At 35.3% G+C, this 27,676-nt stretch overlaps 2 protein-coding genes across 2 annotated transcripts; one reads left to right on the plus strand and one right to left on the minus strand.

Moving 5' to 3' along the window:
* Positions 1-214: 214 nt before the first annotated feature.
* On the minus strand, positions 215-538 carry LOC137929931 (uncharacterized). The gene has a single exon (XM_068773071.1). It carries the CDS (start codon positions 536-538, stop codon positions 215-217), a length of 324 nt encoding a protein of 107 aa, XP_068629172.1.
* Positions 539-3,149: 2,611 nt separating this feature from the next.
* Positions 3,150-27,316, plus strand: LOC137929932 (cytochrome P450 6B2-like). The gene is made up of 3 exons (XM_068773072.1): positions 3,150-3,180; positions 3,867-5,000; positions 27,186-27,316. Exons 1-3 carry the CDS (start codon positions 3,150-3,152, stop codon positions 27,314-27,316), a joined length of 1,296 nt encoding a protein of 431 aa, XP_068629173.1.
* The last annotated feature ends 360 nt before the right edge of the window (positions 27,317-27,676 follow it).

Consider the following 27,676-nt stretch of genomic DNA (forward strand, 5'->3'; position numbering starts at 1 on the left):
TTCTGTTTAATAAATTTATTAAGTTATTAAGAGATAAATTTACCTCCTCGCTTGGTACTTTGTTGAAGAACGAATATTTGTACTGTTACGTGACACTTATGCGAAGGCTATATGTCCCAATGTATATTAAGTAATTCGTTTCATCATCATTTATTCGTATATCCCCAAGATGGGACAGAGAGCGTCCACAGTACGTCGTTATCCCGAGCGGTCTTTAAGCCTTTACTTCGCTCCACGTCATTCCAACTGCCTTCACTTCTGCAGTGATCATCCGCCAGGTTTGCTTTAGGCGGCTACATCTGCGCTTTCCTTGAGTATTCCACTCCAGGGCTTGCCTCGGTATATGATCAGGGTCTCTTCGAAGCGAGTGGCCATATTTACACTTGCGGCATCTGATCTGTTGGTCGATCGACACCTCACCGCAGCGTTTCCACAGATCTACGTTGGAGACTTTCTCAGGCCAGGATATACCGAGAATACGTCGAAAACAGTTGTTAACGAAGACTTGGAGTCGACGTGAGATATCTTTGGTGACCATTCATCACATTGGAATTTAGTTTTATATGAGAACTTAACTTTTCGTGTAGAAACCAAGAACTGGTAAGGGAAAAAGTAGTATGTACACCCAAAAGGTGGATAAACAATCTTTTTAAGTTCAGCGAAAGACGATGTATGCTGGCCGCTTATATTTTTTTATCCTTTGTAAGCGAACATTTGACCTTTGTCTGATAAGGAGGTTTACGATGATTTCAATAATAGTATAAGTGATGTCGAATCAAATGTCTTTCATCATCTCATCGCCGTTGTTGTTTCAGCCCACAGACGCCCACAGCAGGGTTTAGACCTCCCCTGAAAATATTCGTGAGGAGATATATCATAATCTCCACGTTTGGCGGGCGAGTACGGTGCGTTACTCTGCTTTCCTTCATTTTAAAACTCGTTTGTGAGCAGTAGCAATCATATATAAGTAAGAAAAGGACCAATATTTAGCTACTTCCGCACATGCAGTGGTAGTCGTGCAATAAAGTGCACCGCCCGCCAGCTCGCTGATAAATGCGTATGCGGCAAACAATGCGAATCACACAACCGCCACCGCCAAATTACTCAACACGTGTTTCCCCCCTCCACGACATCTTCAGGAGTTATGTTACACCGATTAGTGCTAAACACAGAGTCACTTTGTTGCACGACCACCACTGCATGTGCGGAAGTGGCTAAATATTGGTCCTTTTTTTACTTAGGATGAACTTCTGCGAGGTAACGCCTGATTCCATTAAAAATCATATATAAAGTATAAAGAGACATCGAGAAGATTTTTTATGATATGAAGTGGAAGAAAAAATTAAATAACAAAAATCTTACAACTTTTGATAATTAACAACATAAAAAATATTTTATGTACCAACTTCATCAATTAAAACGATAATTATTTACATCAGATACGATGATATCGATAATTGATCACAAAAATGGAAATATAGTAATTACAAATAAATTATACTTGACACAACCAAGGCATAACCGGATCTTCATGCATAAATTTAACATGATCGATTCGACCACAGTCGAAAGTATCCGATATAAGAACAAGCTTCCAAAAAGGTGAATGGATGACCTTATTAAAGTCGTAGATGAAAAACTTTAGCAGTGGACGCTATATGAGAGGATCAGTGAATATGTTTATATGAATCTAGATCAGAGTTTCCCAAACTTTTTTGTGTCGTAGACCCCTTGCCATGTTTTTCTGTGTGGGGTAGACCCCCTACTTACCTGATATTGATTTCCTGTAAATTTCTAACCGTGGTGAAGTTTAGTGTTAAAAACTTAAAGTAAAACACATGTTAATTTAAATTAAAACTACTCAAAATAAAATTTTGTATCTGTTATGTAAAATATACGTAACATTAAATAAACTATAAATAAAATAACATAATCAATATGTCAATATTTTTAGTGAGAAAGATGAACCTGATGCTTTAATAATAAATTACTAAGAAATAAATAGCACTATCGTGGACCCCGATTTTCATTTCATGGCCACCCAAATTTTTTTTTCGATGACGTAGACCCCTTGCAGGTTGTCATAGACCACTAGGGGTCGATATAGACCACTTTGGGAATCACTGATCTAGATAACAGGGACTTATTGTCTGTTATAAATATATTCCCGCTTACAATATGTCTTTTTTATTTAAATAAATAAAACTCTAACGTAGACTCCTAGATAAAATCTTAGATGTAAATCTATGTTACTGTTATATATGAGTTAGGAATTTTAGGATAACCTATACAAAGTTTAGCATGATTTATCTGCGTGCACGAACGACTATAGTGTTACTAGTTTAGCAGTGATATTGTACTATCGCTATTTAGAAATGGATGAATGTGATCCGGAACGAAGGTTGCCTTTTTCCACTAGCAACATGCGCAGGAAAGTTTAGTAAGTAACTTAAGTAAAGAATTTAACTAGCTCATAGGACTGAACTTGGTATAGGTCTGGAAAAAGTTACCCCGGGACAGGCTAACGAAAAAAAAAATTGCACTGCGCGAGCGAAGACCGCGTGGAGATCCCTGACCAGGAGATACCGCAGTCCCCCAGTATAGCGCAGAGGGCGACCACCGGGGAGGGGAGGTTTAGTGGGTAGGAATCCCACATACCCCTGTTCTCCCCCCCTAGAGGCAGGGCATCTTAAACACCGGAAGATTTCCCCCACCGGAAAAAAAAGGTCTGGAAAAAGTTCGGTTGCGTTTTGGTTAAGCATTGCCGGATTAGTGTTGATTTATATCATTTATTCCCTAAATCACAGACTCAGGACATCGACAGCGCTCTAGTGGCATTCAATAACGGCATAAGTAGAAATTAAAAAGTACATATACAGAAACCTGCGAATAGAGTAAATATTAAGTTCTTAACACGTGGTCTTATTTGTGTAGACCTTTAATAGTACCGACCAGAGGTCCGATCCTTGGGGCACGCCGGGACGTCACATGGTCGGAAGCCTACATTCTAGACGCGATCCAGAAACGTTCCATTGCTCAGAAAGTTGCCTATTACGCATACGAAATGGTATGATATACCGGCTTCACGCCACTTGTATAACAGTTTAATAAATTAGACTTTATCGAACGCTTTAGCTACTCAAAGAAAAATGGCACCTGTGTCTAATCCCGTAGGAGAACGTGACCCACGATACGTGCGATAATTCGTTACATACGTTACTGGTTGCCTTTATACGATAGCGCGATGTGAAATGCAACAAACGCCATCTAGTGAAAAAAAGAGAAACTTCATGTTTTGTTTTAGCATTATGTATTATAAAGTTAAAACACTTTATTGCGACATTATTAACGTTTTACAAGACGTTTATCATGTCACGGTAAAAGATCAAAAGCTTCTGTTTACGGAAATTGTTATATTACTTAAAAATTATATAATAAATAGAATAAAAATTGTATTAATCGTATTGAAAAGCAAAATTGGCGGAGTCTTGTCAAAAAAAAAAACTTGTTGCAACAAGGTCGGTTAGTCGTAAAAAAATGTGACTGTCTCACTCACTGCAGCGATCCAGCGTAACGGATAATTTAATATTCTTAAAATTATCAACAGAATCACCTTATAAGTAATATATAAAGACGACAATTTTATTTAAATATTCATTTTGATATCGGACGCACAAATATCATAATGTTTATTAGCGCTCTTTTGGTAGGAACAGTTTTACTCTTTATCTTAGTTTATTACTTTGGTAGAAAAAGTGCCGCTTATTGGTGGAAGCGACACGTTATTTTTCATCCCAATAACAAAGTTGTCGGACCTTTGTGGAACTTAGTTTTTGGTGATCGACCGTTCTTCGAAATTTTGGCAGAAATTCACGAAACACATCCCGACGCTCCTTGTGTTGGTGTTGGCAATATTTCCAATCCAACATTACTGGTCAGGGACATTAAAAATATCCAGCATATTACTCAAGTAGATTTTGAGTCTTTTCACCATAGAGGAATGAACGCATTGCCCGATGACATATTAGCGAATTGTATCCCGTTCTTGAATGGAAAAGAATGGAAATTAATACGAAAAAACATGACGCCTCTATTTACCGCCGTGAAGCTCAGGCAAATGTTCACGACTATGAACAAAGGTGCCCTTGATTTCGTTGAATATCTAAAGGATAATCCGAAAAAATTGAAAGGCGATGCTCTCAACACACTATCAACATTTTCCTGCGCTGCAATTGGAGCATCAGTGTTCGGTATAACAACAAAATCGATTTTTGATTCTCCATTCTTAGAAATGGCAAGAAAGGTAAACATACCTTCATTTTGGTTCGATTTGAAGTTGTTTCTATGGATTGTCGCACCTACTTTGTTCCGATTGTGTAGAATGAAAGTGTTTGCTGAACATGAAGAGTTCTTTGTGAAGGCCGTGAAACAAATAATAGAACAGAGAAAGAAGGAAGGTGGAAAACACGCAGATTTTATTGACTTGTGTTTAAACTTGCAAAACAAAGAAGAGCTCAAGGATGAGGAAAGTGGTTTTGTAATAAAACCAACAGATGAAGTGATGGCGGCTCAAGCGTTCTTTTTCTTTGTTGCCGGTGTTGAACCTAATGCTTCGGCCCTATTTTTTACACTTTTGGAATTAGGTCGCAATCCAGAGGCATTAGAACGTGTTCATAAAGAAATTGATGTACATTTTGAAAAATATCAAAACAATTTGACTTACGATAATCTAACCGAGTTGAAATACCTTAATGTAGTTTTACAAGAAAGTTTACGACTTCACCCACCTATCGGTTTCATCTCCAGACAATGTGTGAGGGACTCGGTACTGCCTGTAGGCAACATAAAAGTTGAAAATGGAACGAAGATCTTTATAAGTGTATACGGATTCCAACGTGACCGGAAATTGTATCCAGATCCCGAGAAATTCATACCGGAAAGGTTTACGCAGGAAACAAAACATGCGAACGATACGATTCTGGCTTTTGGAAAAGGGAACCGTATTTGTTTCGGAGAAAGATATGCGATAATACAAATCTTAACCGGATTGACACATCTTCTACGTCATTTCATCGTAAAGTCACACGTTAAGGGTGAAAAACTAAATTATATGAAAACTCAATTTCAAATTAGATGTTCTAATGCGGATGTAGAGTTCGTACCGAGAAAATTAAAAGGTTATTAAATAAAAATTTCATACTAAAAGTTCAAAACTGCATAAGGTCAGTTAAAAACTAAAAAAATGTAAAATATATATATATATATATATATATATATATATATATATATATATATATATATATATATATATATATATATATATATATATATATATCAGAGGTCCCCAAGCTTTTTGGTGTCGTAGACCCCTTGCCATGTTTTTCCGTGTTGGGTAGACCCCTACTTACCTGATATTGATTTCCTGTAAGTTTCTAACTGTAGTGAAGTTTAGTGTTAAAAAATTAAAGTAAAAACACATGTTAATTTATGTATTTATTAATTGAACTTAAATTAGAACTACTCAAAATAAAATTTTGTATCTGTTATGTAAAATATACGTAACATTAAATAAACATAAAATAAACTACAAATAAAATAACATAAGCAATAAGTCAATATTTTTAGCTAGAAGGATGAACCTGATGCCTTAATAATAAATTATCAACATTTGGGGTCATTTTTGTAAGGGTTAATCTTAAATCTCCTCGGCTAATGATGTCCAGTCTGGGGACCCCCATTTTCATTTCATGGACCCCCAAATTTTTTTTCGCTTACGTAGACCCCTTGCAGGTTGTCATAGACCCCTAGGGGTCGATACAGACCACTTTGAGAATCACTGATCTAAATGCTCAAATGTTACCGCTCAGATCTGTGATAAGGGCCTGTTTATTCAAATGGTAAATCAGTAATAAAAATTTTTTAATATAGACCTCTATTTTTTAAAATGACGGTTGGCTCAAGTTATATGAACATACACAAAACATAACGTAACACGTGTAAACACAAACACACAAACTCGCACTTACATATTTGGACACATTTCTTACAGAACAAACAATGGATGTTTTCATTTGTGTTAATATCTAATATTAGTAAGTTTTTTTGTTTTAGATTTTTTGTGTTTTCATAAGTTAAATTACTGTAATTATTGTGCGTAATAAATATATTTTATTATTATTATTAAAGTACGACTTTCTTTCATAATTAGGTCATCGCATTGGTAATTTTTAGAATATCATATGGTGTGATATCTTAATGCATTATTAATAAGAAATTAATTAAAAAAATAAAATGACATGTAACTTTTTTAACCGGGGATTTCATTTGCCAAAATTATTTTTTCAGTATTTGTTTTATTTTGATTACTTTTCTTTATTTTTACAAATTCATTTATTTATCCTGTTTTCTTCCTTCATAATTTCTATAATATGGTATATATTAGTATATCAAGATAGATAGACCATGGGACAATAATTTTGTTTGGGATTTTTGTATGTAATATTCGTTTTAGTGAATTATATTTAAAACCATTATAGTACATATTTTGAAGTTAAAGTTTTTACTAAGTAAGAAAAGGACCAATATTTAGCCACTTCCGCACATGCAGTGGTAGTCGTGCAACAAAGTGCACCGCCCGCCAGCCTGCTGACAAATGCGTAAACAATGCGAATTACACAATTGCCACCGTTAATTCACTCAACACGTGTTTCACCCCTCCACGGGACATCTTCAGGAGTTATGTTACACCGATTAGTGTCAAACACAGAGTCTGTGTGTCTGTCTGTTGCACTACTACCACTGCATGTGCGGAAGTGGCTAAATATTGGTCCTTTTCTTACTTAGGATGGACTTCCGCAAGATAACTCCTGATTCCATTAAATATTAAAGTTTTTACTGACGGGGCCGAATGGTTCAGGAGTGGCGGCCACCAGCCGATAGATGCGAGGTCGATGGTCACTTCACCAGGTGAACCGAAGATGTGATCAAGTTGGCGGGAAGTCGGTGAATGCGGGCAGCTCAAGACTGATCGTTATGTTTGTCTTTGGGGGAGGTATATGCCTTGCAGTGGGCATACAGTACCCGGCAATAAATATTGCACATCGTCGTTTGGAAAGAGACAATCTTCGTAGAGCGTTATCTCTGTCGCACGAAATACATCTGTCAAAACGTTACATAGGTAGTGCGGGACAGTTCTACGAAGCGGAATTTAGCCGATTGTCTTTTTCCAAAGGTCGATGTGCAATATTTATGGCCAGGTACTGTAATATATTACGTAATTTATTTAACTAATTTTAGTGTTTTTATTATCAACTTAGTATAAGGTTGATATAACAAGAAAATCTCTAATTTCAACTGTTTAACCCAAATTGGCCCGTATGATTAACGGTTGAGATTTAGATGAATAATGCTAGGTGTTCAAGATAAATTTAGTCGAGTAAAGAAAAAAACTTCGTACTAAATACGAATCTTATTTTAATGTCTTAATTTTCTGAGACTATTTATCTTTAAATCATTATTATCGGAGTTTTAATAATTTTAAGACCGACGCCATAATCGTTATTTCAGTCATAAAAGATAAAGATACAGATGAAATTTTTTTATTTAAGATTGGAGTTTTTAGCAGAAATATTATATTAATTTATTTTATTTTTGACTGTACTCTGTTTCACAAGATGTTATAGTTACGAAGATAAAGCAGAAAGAAACTCCACACAAGGACATCATATATTTGATATAGGTCTCCCTCATAGATTTTCAATGTAACCATTAGGAAGGCTGTCATTGCATTTTCTGACGACCTATACAATATCATTGTTAGTGAACGATCTTCGCTACGCTTGCTACTCCAAAACACGAGGCCTCAGCGACCCGGTCTGCGCACTATATTGCCTGTCGTGCCAAACCACTAGGCTGTGTTGGTTAATTTCGTTCATCTACGGTGTACCGGTGTATATATTTATTGCCTGCCCAAGGTGTGGAAGGTGAAAAGAAACAGCGAACGCGGCAACAGAAGAAAAATATATTTCTATTAAAAAGGATAGTGGGCAGAAGGCCTGGCCTGATTTTACACCGCAGGTCGGTACTCCTCTGATGGTAGTGGTAAGCAGTCGCACGATTTCCCAGGACTGGTCAGGCGACAGCAGGTCGAAACGGTTAGATTAGACCTTCGGTCATTGAAGACGAATAGATTCAACATCAATGACCGAAGGTTTTGTTTAATACCAAAACTTGCACCCCAAGGAGGTGATATAAGGATTATGGTGTGTATTTTAAAGATGTTCTGAGAATGATGTTGAAGCACCGAGACGAGAATTGATAACTAAATTCAAATTAGGCCCGGCGCGTGAGATGTCACATAGCTAGTGAACGCGACCGAGGCCAGGGTCCTTCTGCCAGGCAATCGATCTGAGCTCCTGTGGCTGGTGCGCGGGCGCATTGGAATGTTTGTTACAAAAACAAAAGTCCGCTGAGCTGATAGCACACTTCTACAATCCCACGCCACTTGAGATGTACCATGTCTCTCCAAGTGTTCAAATATTTTTTACTGTATTACAAATTATATGACATTTCTCGCGTTTATATTTTTTTGTTAATAGCTAACTTGCTCTCGTAGAGATGTCGGATGCTTAGGTAATTTACATACCCGTCTATCGTCTCGAACAGAAATAAACACAATTTGCGAGTACAGACCGTTTCAGTGTAAAAAAATTGTGGGAGGCAATCGTATCGATAAATTACAATATATTCATTATACATTACATAAAAACGAATATATTTTTGCCTTCGTCATGTTATATCAAGAACGACTCCATAGAAAGTTTTCTGGGCCTTTCTAAAATTTTTAGGTGTATAAAAATACATAATTTGCAGTGTAGCAAAAGAAATATTGGTTATAAAATCACACTGCCGTTATATACTTATTATGCCTGTGTCCTCAATTTTTTAAATTCATACATACACATGGACAAATATCACCTGCTGCTTGAAAATATAATTATAGAAATATTTTTTAATTAGGACATATACTGCATATTTTAAATAAACTTGTTTTAATTTTTAATGTATGTAAGACCATAAAAAATCTCATTATTTTTATATAAATTTTACGATTCGTATCTTATTTTACCGAAATAGTATTTCCAAATTCAATTTTTTTACGGTTATTTCGCTTATTTTTTTATAGATCTTTATAAGCGATGGCGTAGAGCAGAGTTCCTCAAACTTTTTTGTCTCGTAGACCCCTTGCCATGTTTTTCCGAGTTGGGTAGACCCCCTACTTACCTGATATTGATTTCCTGTAAATTTCTAACTGTAGTGAAGTTAAGTGTTAAAAACTTAAAATAAAAACACATGTTAATTTAAACATTTATTAATTAAATTTAAATTAAAACTACTCAAAATAAAATTTTGTATCTGTTATGTAAAATATACGTAACATTAAATAAACATAAAATAAACTATAAATAAAATAACATAAGCAATAAGTCAATATTTTTAGTGAAAAGGATGAACCTGATGCTTTAATCTTAAATTATCAACATTTGGCGTCAATTTTGTAAGGGTTAATCTTAAATCTTCTCGGCTAATGATGTCCAGTCTGTTTCTTTTTTTCGTTAGGAGATTGGTAACAACGCTGAACAATTTTATAAACATATAAAATATTTTTTTTACTTCATAGGTACTTTTATAAATAATGTAAATGTTTTGATATTATAAGATAGTATGATGTAAGTAAATAGTTACTATCAGTGTATGTGTTGAGATCCACTATCGTGAACCCCCATTTTCATTTCAAGGACCCCCAAAATTTTTTTCGCTGACGTAGACCCCTTGCAGGTTGTCATAGACCCCAAGGGATCGATATAGACCACTTTGGGAATCACTGCCGTAGAGGATTTATTCTAATGAATTTTGGAAGAAATATAAAAATGTCTGGGCTTAATAAATGTTAAGACTTCATCCTTTTAATTATCTTTCAAAATCATAATACTATTGATGTTTGTAAAAAATATATAGAATTATAAAAACATAAATCATAGGTATACAAAATATCTAGCGAGATAAAAATAGCAACTTCAGACCACAAGAGGTCAATGGTGATTGTCAATTTTTAATCTCTTATAATGTAATGTAGGTAATAACAGCTTTCGAAGTATATATATACACGTTTGTGTCATAACATGTTCAGTGTAATTTAAAAACAATAATATCAATTATGTTTCTACACGCTATTTTAGCGGGTATCGTTGTACTTCTGTTATCTATTTATTATTTCGGAAGAAAGAACACCGTTTATTGGCGAAAACGTCGCGTGCCTTTTCACTCGACGAACAAAGTCGTAAGTCCATTGTGGAACATAGTTTTCGGCAATCGTCCGTTTTTCGAAATTTTGGGTGACATACACATAAATTATCCCGACGCACCGTGTGTCGGAGTTGGCAGTATATCAAGCCCGACATTGTCAGAAATATTAAAAATATTCAGCATTTCGCACAAGTAGATTTTGAGTCATTTTATCACAGAGGAATAGATTCATTGCCAGATGACGTCTTAGCAAAGAGTGTGCCGTTCCTAAACGGAAAAGAATGTAAGTTAATAAGAAGAAGTATGTCGCCGTTGTTAAACTGAGGCAAATGTACGCGGTCGTCGATAAAGGCGCCCAAGATTTCGTAGTATACTTGAAAAGCCATCCAGAAAAACTGAAAGATAATGCACTCAACATTTTATCAACATTTTGCAGCGCTGCAATCGGAGCTTCAGTATTCGGTATAACAACTGAATCAATTTTTGAATCGCCTTTCTTAGAAATGGCACAGAAGGTGAACGTACCTACATTTTGATCAAATATGAAGTTCTTTTTATTGATTGTTGTCCCTTCATTGTTTCGACTGTTGAGACTGAAGCTGTTTGCCGAGCATGAACAGTTTTTCGTGAGAGCTGTGAAACAAATAATAGAACAAAGAAATATTTAATGGAATCAGGCGTTACCTCGCGGAAGTCCACCCTAAGTAAGAAAAGGACCAATATTTAGCTACTTCCGCACAAGCAGTGGTAGTCATGTAATAAAATGCACCACCCGCCAGCCCGCTGATAAATGCGTATGCGGCAAACAATGCGAATCACACAACCGCCACCGCCAAATTACTCAACACGTGTTTCACCCCGCCATGGGGTATTTTCAGGAGTTATGTTACACCGATTAGTGCCAAGTACAGAGTCTGTGTTTGGCACTAATTGGTGAATACTAAAACGTGGGCGGTGCATTTTATTGCGTAACTACCATGCATGTGCGGAAGTGGCTAAATATTGGTCCTTTTCTTACTTAGAACAAAGAAAGCAGGAAGGTGGAAAACACACAGATTTCGCTGACTTGTGTGTAAACTTGCAAAATAAAGAAGAGCTTAGGGATGAAGACGGTTTGGTAATCAAACCAACTGACGAGGTGATGGCGGCTCAAGCGTTCTTTTTCTTCGTTGCCGGCGTGGAACCCAGTACCACGGCTCTATTTTTCACTCTACTGGAATTAGGTCGCAACTCGGAGGTTTTGGAACGTGTTCATAATGAAATCGATGCACTTTTTGATAAATACCAAAACAATTTGACTTTTTTTTTATTGGGCCCCGATATTGGGAGCCTCTCGTACCCCCTATCTGGTGTGGGACAGGGACTATTTTAATTTATTTAATTTTTCACAATCTTTTTTATTTTCTTACTCTTCATTTATACATCTTAAGATATTTCATTCGGTTTTCTTCTACATTTCTTCTTTCATTCTCTTTCGCTCTGTGACGTTTCATTCCTCTCTCGTTACACATTAACATTTTGTAATTTTATTTCTGTTTATTTACATTGTTTTTTCACTTAACATTAATATCACATTATATATATATATCATTATATCACATATCTCATTAACATTTCATATTTTCTATTTACATTTGTATTAATTTTCTTTAACTTTTATTTTTGTTAATTACTTTTATAATTATTTGTTTGCAGTATGGGAGGAAGTCGTCTTTGGTCTCTTTTTCGCTTATCAGGGAGGCTATGATTTCCTCAAACAATTTGACTTACGATCATCTATCCGAATTAAAATATTTGAGTTTGGTTTTACAAGAGAGTTTCCGGCTGTATCCACCTATCAGTATTTAAACAAGACAATGTGTGAAAGATTCAGTACTACCAGTGGGAAATATTAAAGTAGAAAAAGGTACAAAGATCTTTATGAGTATATACGGTTTGCAACGTGATCCGAAACTATATTCGGATCCAAACAAATTCATACCTGAAAGATTTTCACAAGAATCAAAATATTCGAACGACAATACTATTCTTGCGTTCGGTAAAGGGAATAGAGTTTGTATTGGAGAAAGATATTCGACGGTTCGAAATTTTGGCAGGTTTGACCCATCTTTTAAGAAATTTCTCTGTAAAATCACACATTAAAGGCGATAAGATAAATTTCCTAAAATCACAATTTCAAATGAAATCGTCCAAGCTGATGTTGAATTCACACCAAGGACAATTGAGAGTATCTGAAATTAGCATAAATAAAGACATGTGATAACATCAAACTAATGAAAAACTATGTAAAAATATTTTTATATAAATTCAAAGACAGATACGCATCTATTTTAAGATAAGAAGTTATAAATGTAAGAAATATTATTATTGTATTTTTCGTAAGCTGTATTTTTAGTAGTATAAATTAAGATAATAAAAAAAAATAAAACAGGTTGTTTTCTTAATTTCATATTTATAAGCTAATGTTTATTTTTAATTAAATATCTTATCATTCATATCAAGTGCTATAGCAAGCACTTCATATGTAATCCCTATCATTGTGTTTCGTTGACAGAAAGACAGTCAATAAGTGTTATAAAATATTTTACTAAACACTTTTTTAATATAAAGAAATAATATCTATACAAATATGTATAATTGGACTGTCTGTCTTTAATATTACAATAACCATTGTTTACTAAAGGTATATGAATCTGTATACACGTATATTATCATCCTGTACATGGGACATAAATGTACTAAAATTCTGTTATTATGTACTACATTTTTTATTTTTTTCTGTCCGTTTATGTAGACCGATTTTAATAGGACTTATACTGGCAGGTAGTTAAAGCATAAAGAAGTAACTTTAGCGAAGTAATTTTGAAACGAGAAAAATTATATAAAGTAAATAGGTTTTTTTTAAACCTTTTTTTTTCCACGCGGACAAAATAGCGGGCAAAGCCTGTAACATATCAGTTATAATAAAAATGTCAAGCGGTCATTCTGACAGTGCGTGCATTTTTAATATAATTTTGCAATGCGTTCATCACCCTAAGTAACGTTGATAAATAGTCATGTGTATATGTGTCGTGTCGTTGTCGTGTCTTGTTTATTAATGTCGATTCTGCTTGCTTTTTCTCTGTTGGTGTTATTACTGTTAGCCCTAGGGCTTTTACATCTTCACCGGTACTGAGTTCAGGGAGCGGAAGGGTCCGTGAACGCTACGCTGCTTATAAAAATTATAAATTTAATTTTATTATGTAGTAATTAAAATTTTTAGAACTATTTTTAAACATAACGGTATTTAGTTATTTTTGGAACAATTCCTTTTTTAAATAGGTTATATATACATTCAACCCTTTACACATCTTACACATATAACCAATGGCCCTTTGTAGTTAAATACTAAATATATGTATATCATTAAAAATCTACGATTGGATATTTCGACTATTTATAGATGATACTTTATTATAAATATCCAGTCATGTGAAACCGGGGTACGTTGCTAGTGTAGCGTAATATCTCGCGTAATAAATCGGGTCAAATCCACTGGGACAAAAGCTCGCTCTGGTTGAACACGGGAGAGAGGAGCATATGCTTCGAACATTGCTTTGCTTATTTAATGGAGTCAGGCGTTACCTTGCGGAAGTCCATCCTAAGTAAGAAAAGGACCAATATTTAGCCACTTCCGCACATGCAGTGGTAGTATTGCAACAAAGTGCACCGCCCGCCAGCCCGTGTGGCTAAATATTGGTCGTTTTCTTAATGGCTTTGTTTGGCCACCAACATATATTAATCTTCTCTAGAGCAGATGTAGTATAATATAAAATACATAATACAAAAACTAGGCATTGTTCTTCTTTTAAGTCATGCACTCTTGGTCGTGGTCATGTCTCAGTCGATTCTGATGGCCTTGCTACGCGTCTCAATATTGCTCGGTGTTTGACGAAGTAAGATCATTTACTCAAGGAGTTTTTAGTTGCAGTTTTGTTAAGGCCTGTCGACCTCATCGGGGAGCGCCCACGAGATTGACTAAGTCTATCAAAGGTGACAAATTTACTATCGTTCGACAAGCCAAGAGGAGAGCTATGATTGTGATTTCTCTATGCCATGGTTGCACAGACTTATTAAGACTAGGGGGCCACTCGGGCAAGTCATGAACTGATGGCGGGCCGGCCGCTAGAAGTATAGGTAATTAATTTTTTTTGGTTTTATTCTGGAATAGAATTAAATATTTTTCGAATGTACGAGAGTATTATTTTTGCTGTCGGCGGGCCACCAGTATTCGACCGGCGCGGGCCGCGGTCTGTGCATCCATGCTTTATGCGATCGAATCACAAACGAGGAGATTGATGAGTGGATTGAAGTTAAACAGATGACTGTTGGTAACTTTACAAGGAATCATAGCAAAGATGGTCCATTTATAAGGACAAGTGACCTTTTTCAGGTCATCGGTAAACTTGTCTTGTTGAAATCTACAGGGCAAGTCTATGTCATCGAACATCTTTGGAGTCGATGGGTTTAGGCTGCCTCTAATTGGTGTACACGTTTTGCAACTGATCTCTTCAGCCAATGGATGACCATTGCAAGGCATGGGATTCCCCCAAGACCGCCACGATGACAGGTTCTGCGCTGTCCACATTCAGCGACTCCTCCGCTCAACTCACCGGACCTTCTCAAGAAAAAATCTACAGCAGAATCTTTTGATGAGTTGTCCCGGCACATTGTCCTAAATCTCAAGGCATTTAACGGTCTGTAGCGCTTGGGCAGCGGCTTGAAATAAAATATTGTAGAAACTAATATATAACTGAGTAAAACTTTCAAATTGTATTGTTAATATGTATAAATTTTAGCTGTATTTACCCATAAGAGAAAATTGTGTAAGAAAAATTGTGAAAAATTATAAAACGCTGTCGTGCCTCGCAGCTGGGAGAAGAAAGATCCGTATCAAATAGCGGCAACCCTCTCCCAACTGTCTGCGTTTAGTAAAAGCGATAAAATAAATATTGTAAAAAAACACTAGCGATACAAATTAGAATTAATAAAAAAAAGTTCCTCTCATCGCTCTCTTGGTTACCTTGAACATTCTTTTGAGGCCCGTCGAAAGTGAATACATCTCAAATATTTAATGGAATCAGGCGTTACGTCGCGGAAATCCATCCTAAGTAAGAAAAGGACCAATATTTAGCCACTTCCGCACATGCAGTGGTCGTAGTCGAATACAGACTCTGTGTTTGGCACTAATCGGTGTAACGTAACTCCTGAAGATACCCCGTGGAGGGGTGAAACACGTGTTGAGTAATTTGGCGGTGGCGGTTGTGTGATTCGCATTGTTTACCGCATATGCCATTTATCAGAGAGCTTGCGGGTGGTGCACTTTATCGCACGACGACCATTGCATGTGCGGAAGTGGCTAAATATTGATCCTTTTCTTACTTTTAATACATCTCAGTTCCGTATGTTATCACCGGCAACACACATTAGTCATTGGATCTTCGTCTCCAGATATTGCGGTATTTTAGACGAGAAGAGGTTTCGGTGCTGCCTGAATGCAGTGAACTCTTTTTCGAAGCTGAAATGAGGGTGATGATATACCATATTTTAAAACTTATGAAGGTTTGTTGGCTTTCTAGTTCCGGAGGAGGATATATTTCAAAGTTCACTTTACATAGTAGTAGAATCTGTGATAATATATTAGTTATTTTTTTTTAATTTTTTTAATTGTCAGCTGAATTATTTTCTGTAGGAATGTAGTCGTAGCATAGACTGCAAACTTTTTGGTGCGGCTATTCGATATTTAAATTAATAATTAATATTATAATTTTAATAAAAAAATAATACATACTTAAACGTTAACTTTCTAAGAAACTCCGCTTATGATTATTAACGTAATATAAAAGGCAAACTAGATTAGAATGAAGTTTGTAGGAACAAAGTTCTTAGAGTCCTTTTAAGTGAAGGATAGTTGATGAGAATGACAAAGTTCTTGATCGAGCGATAATTATACCCCTTTGAGGGCTTACCAGATGATAAGCGATCCGACAGAGACTTGAAAGTAAAATTTCTTCTTGTCTATTCAACTTTATTCAATACATTTTATTATATACGTAACAAAAACATATATAGTAAGTAGTTATTTTTTTGGGGCTTAAACATAAATATTTTTGACTTATCTTACCTTTTCATGATTTCTAAAAGTTAATTACTACTTTTTTAGATATTAAATGAATTTTATAGTATTGAAACATTGGTATGTGAATTCTCTCATATATCACAGTGATTTGTTATAGGTGCAAAAACTTTAAAGGTTTCTATTTACAGTCCACTTGTTGTGAATTAAGTAAAGCTTGTCAAAAAATCAATGGTTTCAGGATTAATAAATAACTTAACAAATTTTTGAAAATTAAATGAAAAAATATATTGTTTACTATCTATCCCTGCATATGGTTTAATCCTAGAAATCAAATGAAAAAATGTTTTGTGATAAATTTAATACCTGTACTGCTATAATTGAGGAGAGAATTAGAGACGATGCAAAGAAGTAAATTAAGAATTAATGAGAATGTAAGACTTTGTGATGTATGCTAGAAAATGAATGAATGGTAATATGGTGATCAATGGAAGAGAATGACAGTAAAGAGGAAAGTGAAAAAAATATTAAAGGAAAAGTCCTTTTCCCAAAAATGAGATTGAGTGCGCTAGAGGTCCGTAATGACAGGGGTCTAAATAAAACGAGACGTTGTAGACGCGTTTTGCTGTTTCTAAAGGGAGGAGTGGAAATGTTGCTAGCCATCTCTACCAAACCCAAACCTAAGTATAGGATACATATAGACTTTTGTCAACGTAGTCTTGTGTAAGTTTAAAGTAGATGAGTAATCTAAAATCTCTTTGTTCTTAACAAACTTAGTCATGACTACCGCAGCGTTTTATTTACTTCATCATCATGACAATTAATTATTTCACGTTATCTATTTAAAACATATATGTCATTATAACATTCAATAAATAGTGCGTGTTCATTGTTATGCGTTGTACCATTGTTTGATAAACAAATATTGTGCGACCTCTGATAATTGTACGTAGACCTGTTGGTTCATGTCAGATGTGGTCAACCTTTTTTAAATCAAGTACACGATGAATAATTTTTATATTTCTTTTAGTTCATGGTTGTACAGACTTATTAAGACTAGAGGCCATTCGGGCAAATCATGAACTGAAGGCGGGCCGGCCGTCAGAAGTATAGATAATTTTTTTTTTTGGTTTTATTCTGGAATAGTATTCAATGTTTTTCGAATGTACGAGAGTATTATTTTTGCTGTCGGCGGGCCACCAGTATTCGACCGGCAAGCCGCGGTCTGTGCATCCATGCTTTAGTTGATGCTCTTTTTAACTTTTATATTACCTTCAAACTAATATTGACGTCATTATTTCAGCAGTAGGATATCTACTGCTGAGAATAGCCTGTGGCGTAAGTGAGTCTTCTGTCAGTGGAATCCACTCCAGAGTATTAAGGTCCCAGTGGCCGTCTGTTTAACCCTTAATAGCCTAGAGTTTTAATTATGATACCAATCTTTTAAACCGAATGTTCACATTACTACTAGTTTTTTATAGGTTAGCTGTACGAATTTTACTGTTGTATAATATTCTTTCCAACGAAATTAAAAAAAAAAAATATTTTTCCCTTTATCTAGACCCTCAAGCAAACACAGTAATATAAAAAAAAATCACTTTCGTAAATCAGGCTATTAAGGGTTAACACTCTGTATGCCCTGCTTACTTTAGCCTAAATTTGCCAGACCTCTGGGCTTAGTTATTTTGTACTTTTTCATGAAGAAATCCCGGGCCTTTCCCTTACAACTCGACTAGTTGTGATCTCTCCAATGAGACAAAAATAATGTTATAGATTCAATATAGTCACTAAAATAAGACGTAAATAGAAGAAAGGTATTGCAAACAAACTGTAAAAAAAAAGAAATGAAAATCGTGATAAAGAAATGTACAATAAAAAAGTAAATGATTATAAAATATTTGATATGAAATGTAACTTAAATGAATATAAAAAAATGTAAAATAAAATTCACAATAATTACAGTATTATGGAGAGAAGGCGAAGAAAGGGAGGCGATGTATGATAGCTAACAAGATATGGAAAAGAATGGAAGAAAATGAGAAGGATAACAGGAAAAGAGGTATAAAAAAGGAAGGTGGAAATAATAAAAAAAAGTGATAAACTTACTGTAAATCATATTTGTTTACACACACGAGGAGTGCACGAGAGGTCCCCGAAACGGGGTTCATATAAATAAATAAAAATAAATTACAAGAAATTTTCATTTTATACTTTACCTTAAATCCGCATTTATTTTCTATTATTTAATGCTCTCACAAAGTATATACTCGTATATAAAGAATTAGATTTTTTATTTATATTTTAAAATATAAATCTGCTACCAGACATATACGCAAGGATGTATAATGGAATGGTAATAATTGACTTAAGTTTCTTTGTCGTACAGATCGGCCAGAGGGCATCCACAATATCCCAGTCGGTCTTGATCCTCAAGTTCTAGCTTGGTCCTCATCTTTCGCCTTATTCACCTCATTTATTACGCCTCTTCAATTAAAGTCTTAAGACGATCACCTTTAGCTTTTCTAGGGGATTCCTGTATAGAGTTTGCCCGTATGAGTTGGCAGTCTATTCGGTACAAATCCCGTATTCAGTTTCTCTTCGGCATTTGTTTTTAATTCAATATTCATACGAAAATCTGTTAATAAGAAATAAACATATAAAAAGCTTCATTCAACATAAAATAATTTTCATCAATGAGAAAGGCGATACTGTATTTCTTCACTGAAATTTCCATAACAAGTTTTACATAAACGCTTTAAAAATTGTGGTAGTCGTAAAAAAAATCGGATCGATTTTGTCAGCGGGCACGGAGTTGACCACCTCTGATATATTTTGTATTACATTTGTACACAATAGTTAAAATGTATTTATTAAAGTATATTTAATAATCTATCGAGAGATTTATTTTTACCATTCGCGTCCTTGTAATGGTAGAATACAAGAATCATGTCTTGGACATTCGTTGTTGCAGCCCATAGCTGCCCACTGCAAGGTATAGGCCTCCATAGATATCTATGTGGGGATATACCATAATCGCCACGATTGGCAGGTAGGTTAGCAATCGCAGTGTGGTATTGTGATACGCAGAAGACGCTGCTGTCTATCCTCTGGAAACTTGTTGAGCAGTGGCAATTCCATATAATTAATGTACCAAGTGTAAATTATAGATGATTGTATCTCGGAAATCGAACTCAGGACCTACGGAACCAAAATTAAAATTCTTCTTCAACATAACATAAAGATCTTTGTAAATCTTCTAGATAACAGAACAAGGAATAATAAAATAAAATCTAATCCTCTTGAGGTTCATTACTATAGCAATAAGAGCAAACCATAACCGCGTGTTCCAAACAAAAATATTTTTTGCAAGTAAGGCAGTTGTAACGCGTTTTACAGTTTTTTTTCGTACTACAAAAGCTACAACGACCTTGGCCTAAGTTGTTAGCGGTACCTGATGATTCTGGACCGTCTAGTTTGCAGATATCAGCACACCTTTGTCGTATCATTCTCGGTAAAGAAGTAGTTCCCGCCCGTCTCCTCAACTGCGCGTCAATGAGTTCATACGACAGCTTTTCCAGAAAAATTCTTCTTTTAATTTTTTTGTTAGGATTATTTAATGTATTAAAATTTGCAGCAAAGACATATTTATAACACTGTCTGTTACAAATTATGATATGTTTTTAACACTGCTTTCTTAATGAAAATTCATCTGAAAAATTATACTCTCGTGAAATATTTTCAAAAAATAGAATCCACGATGACTTAAAACTAATTGGTTAAAGACATTTACTAACATATAACGAGTTCGATTCCGGGAAACTGATACTAACGCAAACAATGAAAGTGTGGTGTATTCTTACGAGAAAACTGGCATATGCTTCACCACGTCTCTCGGACTGTTCACCGCTGCTCTGAAAGATGTCTTCAAGCAATCAACATAAATGACTATATCGCCTTCGGTTTGTCGATGACAGTCATAATGGCTGATGACTATTGAAGACCTGGGTATAATACGCGATCTCAGTAGAGCCTTAAGACTAGTAAACCTTAAAATGAATAAGGGCAAGACATTTGATGTATAATATTCATGTCCTGCATACTTAGGCAGTTGTTGGAGGTTCGACGTTTGAAGTTATATACGACTAAATTTACCTGGAACATACCGTACAGCCTAATAAGTTAAACTTCGAGAAAGAGATTACTTGACGAATGTAACTTGAATGGGCAGCGTTCGAAAGGATCTGAAACATCTTTTCGGACAAATGTCGCATTTTTAGAGGACGGAGGTCTTTGGCCAAGGTATGTTAGAAGTGATGATATGCGGATTCGACTTGTGATCGTTTATGCTTGACCTCGCATGACGACTCAAGGTCAAACAGAGAGCAATAGAGAAGGCTTTGCTTAGATTGAATTAGAAATGAGGAGGTCCGCAGACTAACCAAGATCACCGAAGAATTGCTTGTGTGAAATGGACGGGGCACATTGCTCGTGCAGCCGATGGGTGTTGGGATCTGAATCTTCATGGGTGGTGACCACGGGGCAGTAGACACGGCCTGAGTAGGGAAGTCGCTGGATGTAGGTGGCGCGGGTACGGTCGTCGTGGAGACATTTGAGGGGAGGGCTCCCCCAAAGGATGGAGGCCCACTGCAAGGAATTGAGGGTGGGCCTCCATCGGCTGAAAAGAAGATGACAATCGTCATAATATTGATGGCCTTTGGAATTGATATATATATATATATATATGAAAATTTGTGTAAATATAAGTGTATAAGATTAAGTAAATATTTAAAAAATATTATAAGAGTACACACGTTTATGACAGTGCTTTACGCAACATTATTTATAACGATAAAGCGAAACAAGTAATTTTGTATAGAAGTATAAATAGAACAGATAAAACTAATTAAAAATTTAAACGACATTAAAATGGAACAAAAAAATAAGAGCGTATTTAATGTAATATTTTAACTATCACAAAACCGGTAAAATTAAAACCGGTACATCGATGACCTTTTATTTCTTAAACGGTGTTAATAATATACAAATAGAGATAGTATTAGAGTATTTCTTTAATACTTACTATCTTTTAACATATACTGCTTTTACTTTGACAATCAATTACCAGTTTTTAGGGACTTTCCCCTGATAATGATGACGAAAACAAATTTCATCCTGATAACATTTACATTATAAGCATGACTTGCATCAACGATGTCAAGCCTTAATCAATTATCTCTGCAGAACTATACTCGTCTTGTCTTATTTCAACAAGTTTGTTTCTACTTACAAACAATGAGATTATATTAAACGGTTTTATTTAGTTCGACCCGTACGGAATTTATTTGTTTGGGTCAAAATTAGAAATTGAAACTTAAGCACCTTCCCGTTGTCAGATTGATCTGAAATTTGGTACACACATTTAATTTAGATGACAATACAATATAATAAAATCAATAACATTATAAATCTAAGATGGCCGCCGATACAAAATGGCGGATTACATATTTTTCCTTAACCCCCTCAATATGGGTATCAAATGAAAGGGCTACACTAGTAAAACACGATGATTATGTCAAAATTTAAAATTCAAGGTGGACCGTTCCAATATGGCGGACTAGGTACATATTTTTCCACAACCACCACAATATGGGTATCAAAAAACCGTTTAACTTAACAGTTTTGTAAATATATTTATTTCAGATTCTTTTTAGGAGTCTCTGATTCTCCTATCTCTTATAATATGACAGAGACTACGTTTTTCAGGCTTTCGTTTATTTTGCATTCAACATATCCATCTCAATCTCTTACGATCTCTCTTCTTTTATCCTTCATAGTTTCTTTCAATCTCGCTGCTTTTATTTACATCTATTTATACATACTCTTTCATCGTACTATACTTTAGGTCAGGAGACTAGAAGCAGGCTGCTTCCTTTTGGAAATATACAGGAAAGACCTATATCTAGCTATGAACGTCTTATAACTCAAATGATAATTATGATAATATTTATTTTATGCTTATATGTAGTATATGAGTGGTGACCACGATCCAGTAGAAGAGGCGCAGGTAGATCCTCCACTAGTTGTACCGTCGACATAGTTAACACGTTCACTGCGGGCCCAATTTTGAAGAACTTTCAGCTGGTGCGGCTGAGGTCGAATCAGTCTTAAGCTGAACTTCCTAGTAGTGCGGATGAGGCCTTTTCTGCCTCATGTTTCAATCATTTTTTCTACAATATTGAGTCAATGCTTCGCAGACATAAAGAAAGCTATATTTGTCTTTGTCATACCTCATACGGTTGAGTGTAAACAGCCGCCGCGCTAGAGAGAAAACACGAGGTTTACGCGCCGCACCAGTGCAAAGTCTACCATGAGGCTGAATCGACCTCAAGCCGCAGTGAACGTGCTAAGGTTGATGAACGCTGATGGATGCGATCTTTCGGGAAGACCAGTGCCTTGCAGTGGGCATCTCTCTGATGATATAGTGATAAAGTATACTATATGTATTGGTTACGTAAATCAACACAACTTAAATTATTTACATAATAACAGTGGATAATTCTTCACTTAAAGATAAAATAAGATATTTTTTTTTATTCAACATTGGAACTTAAAACAGAACACTTATTGATGACCGTAACTTATTATCTATTTATTTTTTTTAATCTATTTTATTTTGACTCTACTCTGCTTCGCAAGGTGTTATTTTTATAGAGAAAATGCAGGAAGAAACTCCACAACAATGCATATTTTAATAAAGTTTAACAGTACAGATTTATACATATATACTTTATTAGATATAGCCTAAATGAAATCAAAATAATGATACGATATCAATGCCAAGGATTATTTTTATATATATTTGATTACACTACAACTTCTTGTGGGTTTTGATTTTCTCTGCACGTTACGTTATCTTGAATCTTAGCTATCTTACTTCTTATATGAAACTCTCTCGTCTTCCTCTGGACTTCTTCCATGTAGCCTTACTTCTACTTTCAATATCCCGTTTTATTACAATCACTGAAGTGTTCTTAAACATAAACTACTAAATATAAATTAAGAAAGTACACATAAAAAACTGAACTAGATTAACAACTTCTTAGATGTAAATACTAAATGCATAAACTTTTTTTATAAAGAATACCAAAGTAAAAAAATACCTAAATAAAAGTCAAATGTTACGAGGATTTTAGATGACGAAAATAGGTGATGTTTGAAAAAAATTAGAATAAGATGAATGAAAAAAAATGTGAATGGTGTAAGGAAAGTCACAAAAAAAATCCGAATATAGACAGGAGAAATATAAATAAACATACAAAACTGAAAAAATAATTTAACCCAACGAACGGGAACGAGAAATCTTTAAATACGGAGGCCATAAAAAACTTAACGCAATTCAAAGTTGGAAATAAGTTTTATTGTAATTATTACGAACCTTTAAGTGTCACAATCTTTCATTACAATGTGTTTAAATAAGAAATATATATTTGTTTCTATAAAGCCATCCCATAGTCTAAGTTATTAGAATAATAATTCAATATTTTGCAGCCCCTGGCATTTTCAATATGCAATAACGCATACAAACATCAAATATTCAATCGTATGTAGTTTATGCAGTAAATGGAATGTTTAACATACTAACATCGGAACAAACGTCATACATGTTTTCGAATATTTGAAATTCAAATAAAGAATGTTTTTGATCATATTACGTTTATTAAATATATAGTGCGATGACTCAACGTTTCGTTCCCCGTTTCTTTCTCGTAGGGAAATCCAGGACGGACGCCACTGGACTCCTACCAGCTAAAATCCCAAGGTCCTCTTGAAACTACGGGAATGCTTTCGCATACTACCGCAGTTTTAACGGCGGACGCCTAGTGCCTCAACTCCTTACTTGCGGCAGATCACCCCAGATCCGTCGCCAAGGCCATGATAGGGGGTTGGAGAAAGACACGGTATACCACCGACGTCTAGGTCCTCGACTGCGGATGGACAGCTTAGATGTTGTTTCTCTCTCTCTCTTTCCACAGCTTCCTTCTGCGACATCCCTAATGTTTTGTCCCCCTACCGTAACTGTTTGGCTTTTGTTTTCGTAAGGTTAAGGAAAAAGCTGTCGTGTTTAATAGTTTGTAGCGAAATAATCACAGTTGTCAAAATGCTTTCGCTTATCTGTCAATCCATCGGTCTACGCATGCGCAAAAACTAAGGACGCGTGGCATATGATTTGTAGGCGGTTGTCAAAACCGCGTCTCACGCCGAAAAATATTATGCAAAATTAAAAAATAGCAAACGGACAGTGACATATGTGTTGTTGTTTGTGAATTTGTATTAAATTTTTAGTGCTGTGATGGGATATGGAATTAAAGACTATCTTATATCAATTTTGAATCAGCGTTTAATATTTACAAATGAGTGGTGAAAGTTTTATGAAAAAATTATTTCATTCGTATGACAAATTGTTTATTGTGGCGTTGATATATCTGAAGTTGTAGGCGGATGACTTTTAGATTAAACTGTGTCTATCTATCTTTCATCCAAGCGTTTTAATTTCTGTGCTCCAGCTCGTTAGGTGTTGTCTCTAACATTGCCAACCTAATCTGTTAAACTACACCACAAGTTCCTAGTTCTTTTAACATTTCTTCTAATTATGTATTCTCTTCAGGGAAAATTGCTTTACCGTTTAATTTTTTACTTTCATGAATTGGACATTAATAATGTAATTCAATAGAGTTGTTGGGTTAGGACAGAAGTTTTTGATATATTCTGGCGTGCTCTAGTTATTGTTCACCAGTAACACCTGCACCTGCGACCCTCTACACAGGTCACCAAATTTAACGAGGAATTTAACGAAGCCAGAAAGTCTTGGGAAGAAGGTGTAGGATGCAAAATCTATCCTGAAACTCTGATAGCTATAATGCTATCCTCGCCTTTGGCTTGGGAACTTACGAGCGCGTATTGTACGACTGTGCTGAAGGACTTGCGAAAAATAGAGCAGGAGCGAAGGAAGCTGGCCTGAACAGCCAGTTTATCAGAGAAAGCTGCGGCTAAATCCCCCCCGCGAAGTAATGCCTAGCGGCCATGCCGTGGGGACCAGGGATACCGAAGAAAGAGGATTGTTTTTAGTCGGTATTGACGCCTAGATCGAGTCCGACATACGGGGCACCACCATCAGGCCCTATGATACGTAAACGTATTTTGAAACCTCTTCGAAAAAAAAACACAGGTCACCGAGTTATACACAACAGAAGCAAATGTTACTCATTACGCCACAACACCTTTTTTAGAGAGAGGCCGCCCGCCCCCTAACTGCGAACAGCATGGGCGAACCCTGGTTGGATCCGGATCCCTCTTCGGCTTGCCTGTGGTCCACGCTGCCGTCCCAAGCCGCATGCACACATCATTAACAGATTATTACACATCTCTACACGAGTAGACCCCTTTGCTACGTGGGGGCGTCTTCGTGGAACTAGTACGCGCTCTACCAATTTTATTTTTAGTTTGTAAGTTTTTAAGTTCACGGACCTTTCCGCTCCGTCAACTTAGCTCTGATCAAGTTGTAAAAACCTTCGGGTTAACAGCAAGAACATCAACATCACCTGATGCCCTATCAGATCACATATTTTTCTGCTATATATTGTCAAAATAAATGCAGATACACAGTTTTAAATAATGTTAGAAAATGTAAAATATGTCGAATGTTGACCGACGAATATCTTAAAAGGCGACTTATCTAAAAAGTCTTTTTGATTTTGTCAATGTTAAACTTAAACTTACAAGACAAAACAGAAGTTTTAGCTACTAAACAAAGTAAGTAAACGAAGATTTCTTAATGAACATATCATTTATAGCTGTTATGTACAGATGAACGTACAAATATCTCTTAGTTTCCTCATAGATTTAAAGCAGAATTTCGATAGAAAAAAAAAACAAGTGACGTATATATATAACGGGAATTTACATTGCCCATAAAAGTATAACTTTATGTTTTAATTCTCCCACTGCAAGCAATAGGCTTGCCGCGAGATATCTATGAAAGGATATATAATAATCGCCACACTTGGTAAGATAGTTGGCGTTCGAAGTATGATATAATGATACAAAAAGGATGCTACGACAATCTTGTATAATTAACGCACAAATTGTGATTTATATAAGAATGTATATCAGGAATCGAACCCACGATCTTGGCTACCACTGCTCTAGCACTATATATATCAAACTATTTCATATTACATATTGATTTTATGAACCCATCTTTGCTGTAAATTTTGAATCGATACTAGGAGCGCATAAGTAACCAGGAGTGATATTGTGAAAATACAGAAAATAGACTAATCGAGCGATGCTATTGATGCCAAGAATTTCAAATAGAGGTACCACTTAAAAAAAAAAACTTCGAAAAGTTAGATATTAATTTACCAAAAATTTACCATTCTAGAGTATAATTTAATATTTAAATACATTGCTGTTTCAGTATATGAAATATCATTACGTATTTTATCAGAACAGATGGTGTAAGTAAATCATTTCAAATTTACTATGAAAATAATTCGCGTTATCATCTTCACTCAGGTGTTTTGCTTATTCGGAGCGAAATTAATTAACATGGGTATGCCTCACCGTTGTTATTCACGTGAATTGAAATGTGAGCAATGAAATTTCATGACGATAGAGTCATTACTTTGATTCGATTGTCTGCAACAGTTCAGTACTTTACATATATGTTTTTTTCATTTGTTTTATAAACTGTATACGTATACAGGAGCGAGTCTAGCTTGTGTAGCGCCCGTGTGCATTGAAATCCTGGCACCTCCTAGGCCTGACCCCCCCCACCCCGCGGCTAAAACTATTAATTTTGTCGTCGTGACAAGAAAGTTTTTTCATATTCCATAAAGCTATTTTATAAGTAGGTATAGCTTACAGTATGGTACTAGTTTTTTATACCTCCCGTATCAGGGGCCTCTTGTACCCCTAATTGATTTATGGGTTAGGAACTTTCATTTTCTTTTTATTAATTTTTTCACAATTTATTTTATTTCTGCGCTCTTATACAATGCATCTCAAGTTCTTTCATTCTTTTCCGTGCTTTCTACATTTCGTCTGTTTTACTCTTCCGTTCCATTAACCCCCTTTTCCAATACTTTTCATCCGTCAGCTCGTTCCTTGGTTTTACAATTTTGATTTTTATTTTGTTTTACTCTGTTTAATTTATGTACATATTTTAATTCCTTACATATTTAGGACGTGTCTCTT

This window comes from Battus philenor, unplaced genomic scaffold, assembly GCF_028537555.1.
Source record: "Battus philenor isolate CCGP_79_NKW_IND1 unplaced genomic scaffold, ilBatPhil1.0.hap1 SCAF_5, whole genome shotgun sequence".
Taxonomy (NCBI): domain Eukaryota; kingdom Metazoa; phylum Arthropoda; class Insecta; order Lepidoptera; family Papilionidae; genus Battus; species Battus philenor.

What these genes read in the sequence shown, in the direction of transcription:
- LOC137929931 (XM_068773071.1), bottom strand. Translation starts at nt 538, where the DNA reads ATGGTCACCAAAGATATCTCACGTCGACTCCAAGTCTTCGTTAACAAC.
- LOC137929932 (XM_068773072.1), top strand. Translation starts at nt 3,150, where the DNA reads ATGGCACCTGTGTCTAATCCCGTAGGAGAAC. An exon ending in GTCTAATCCCGTAGGAGAAC is followed by an intron (nt 3,181 to 3,866) that starts GTGACCCACGAT and finishes AAATTTTGGCAG; the next exon opens with AAATTCACGAAACACATCCC. An exon ending in GGCTTTTGGAAAAGGGAACC is followed by an intron (nt 5,001 to 27,185) that starts GTATTTGTTTCG and finishes ATACGTATACAG; the next exon opens with GAGCGAGTCTAGCTTGTGTA.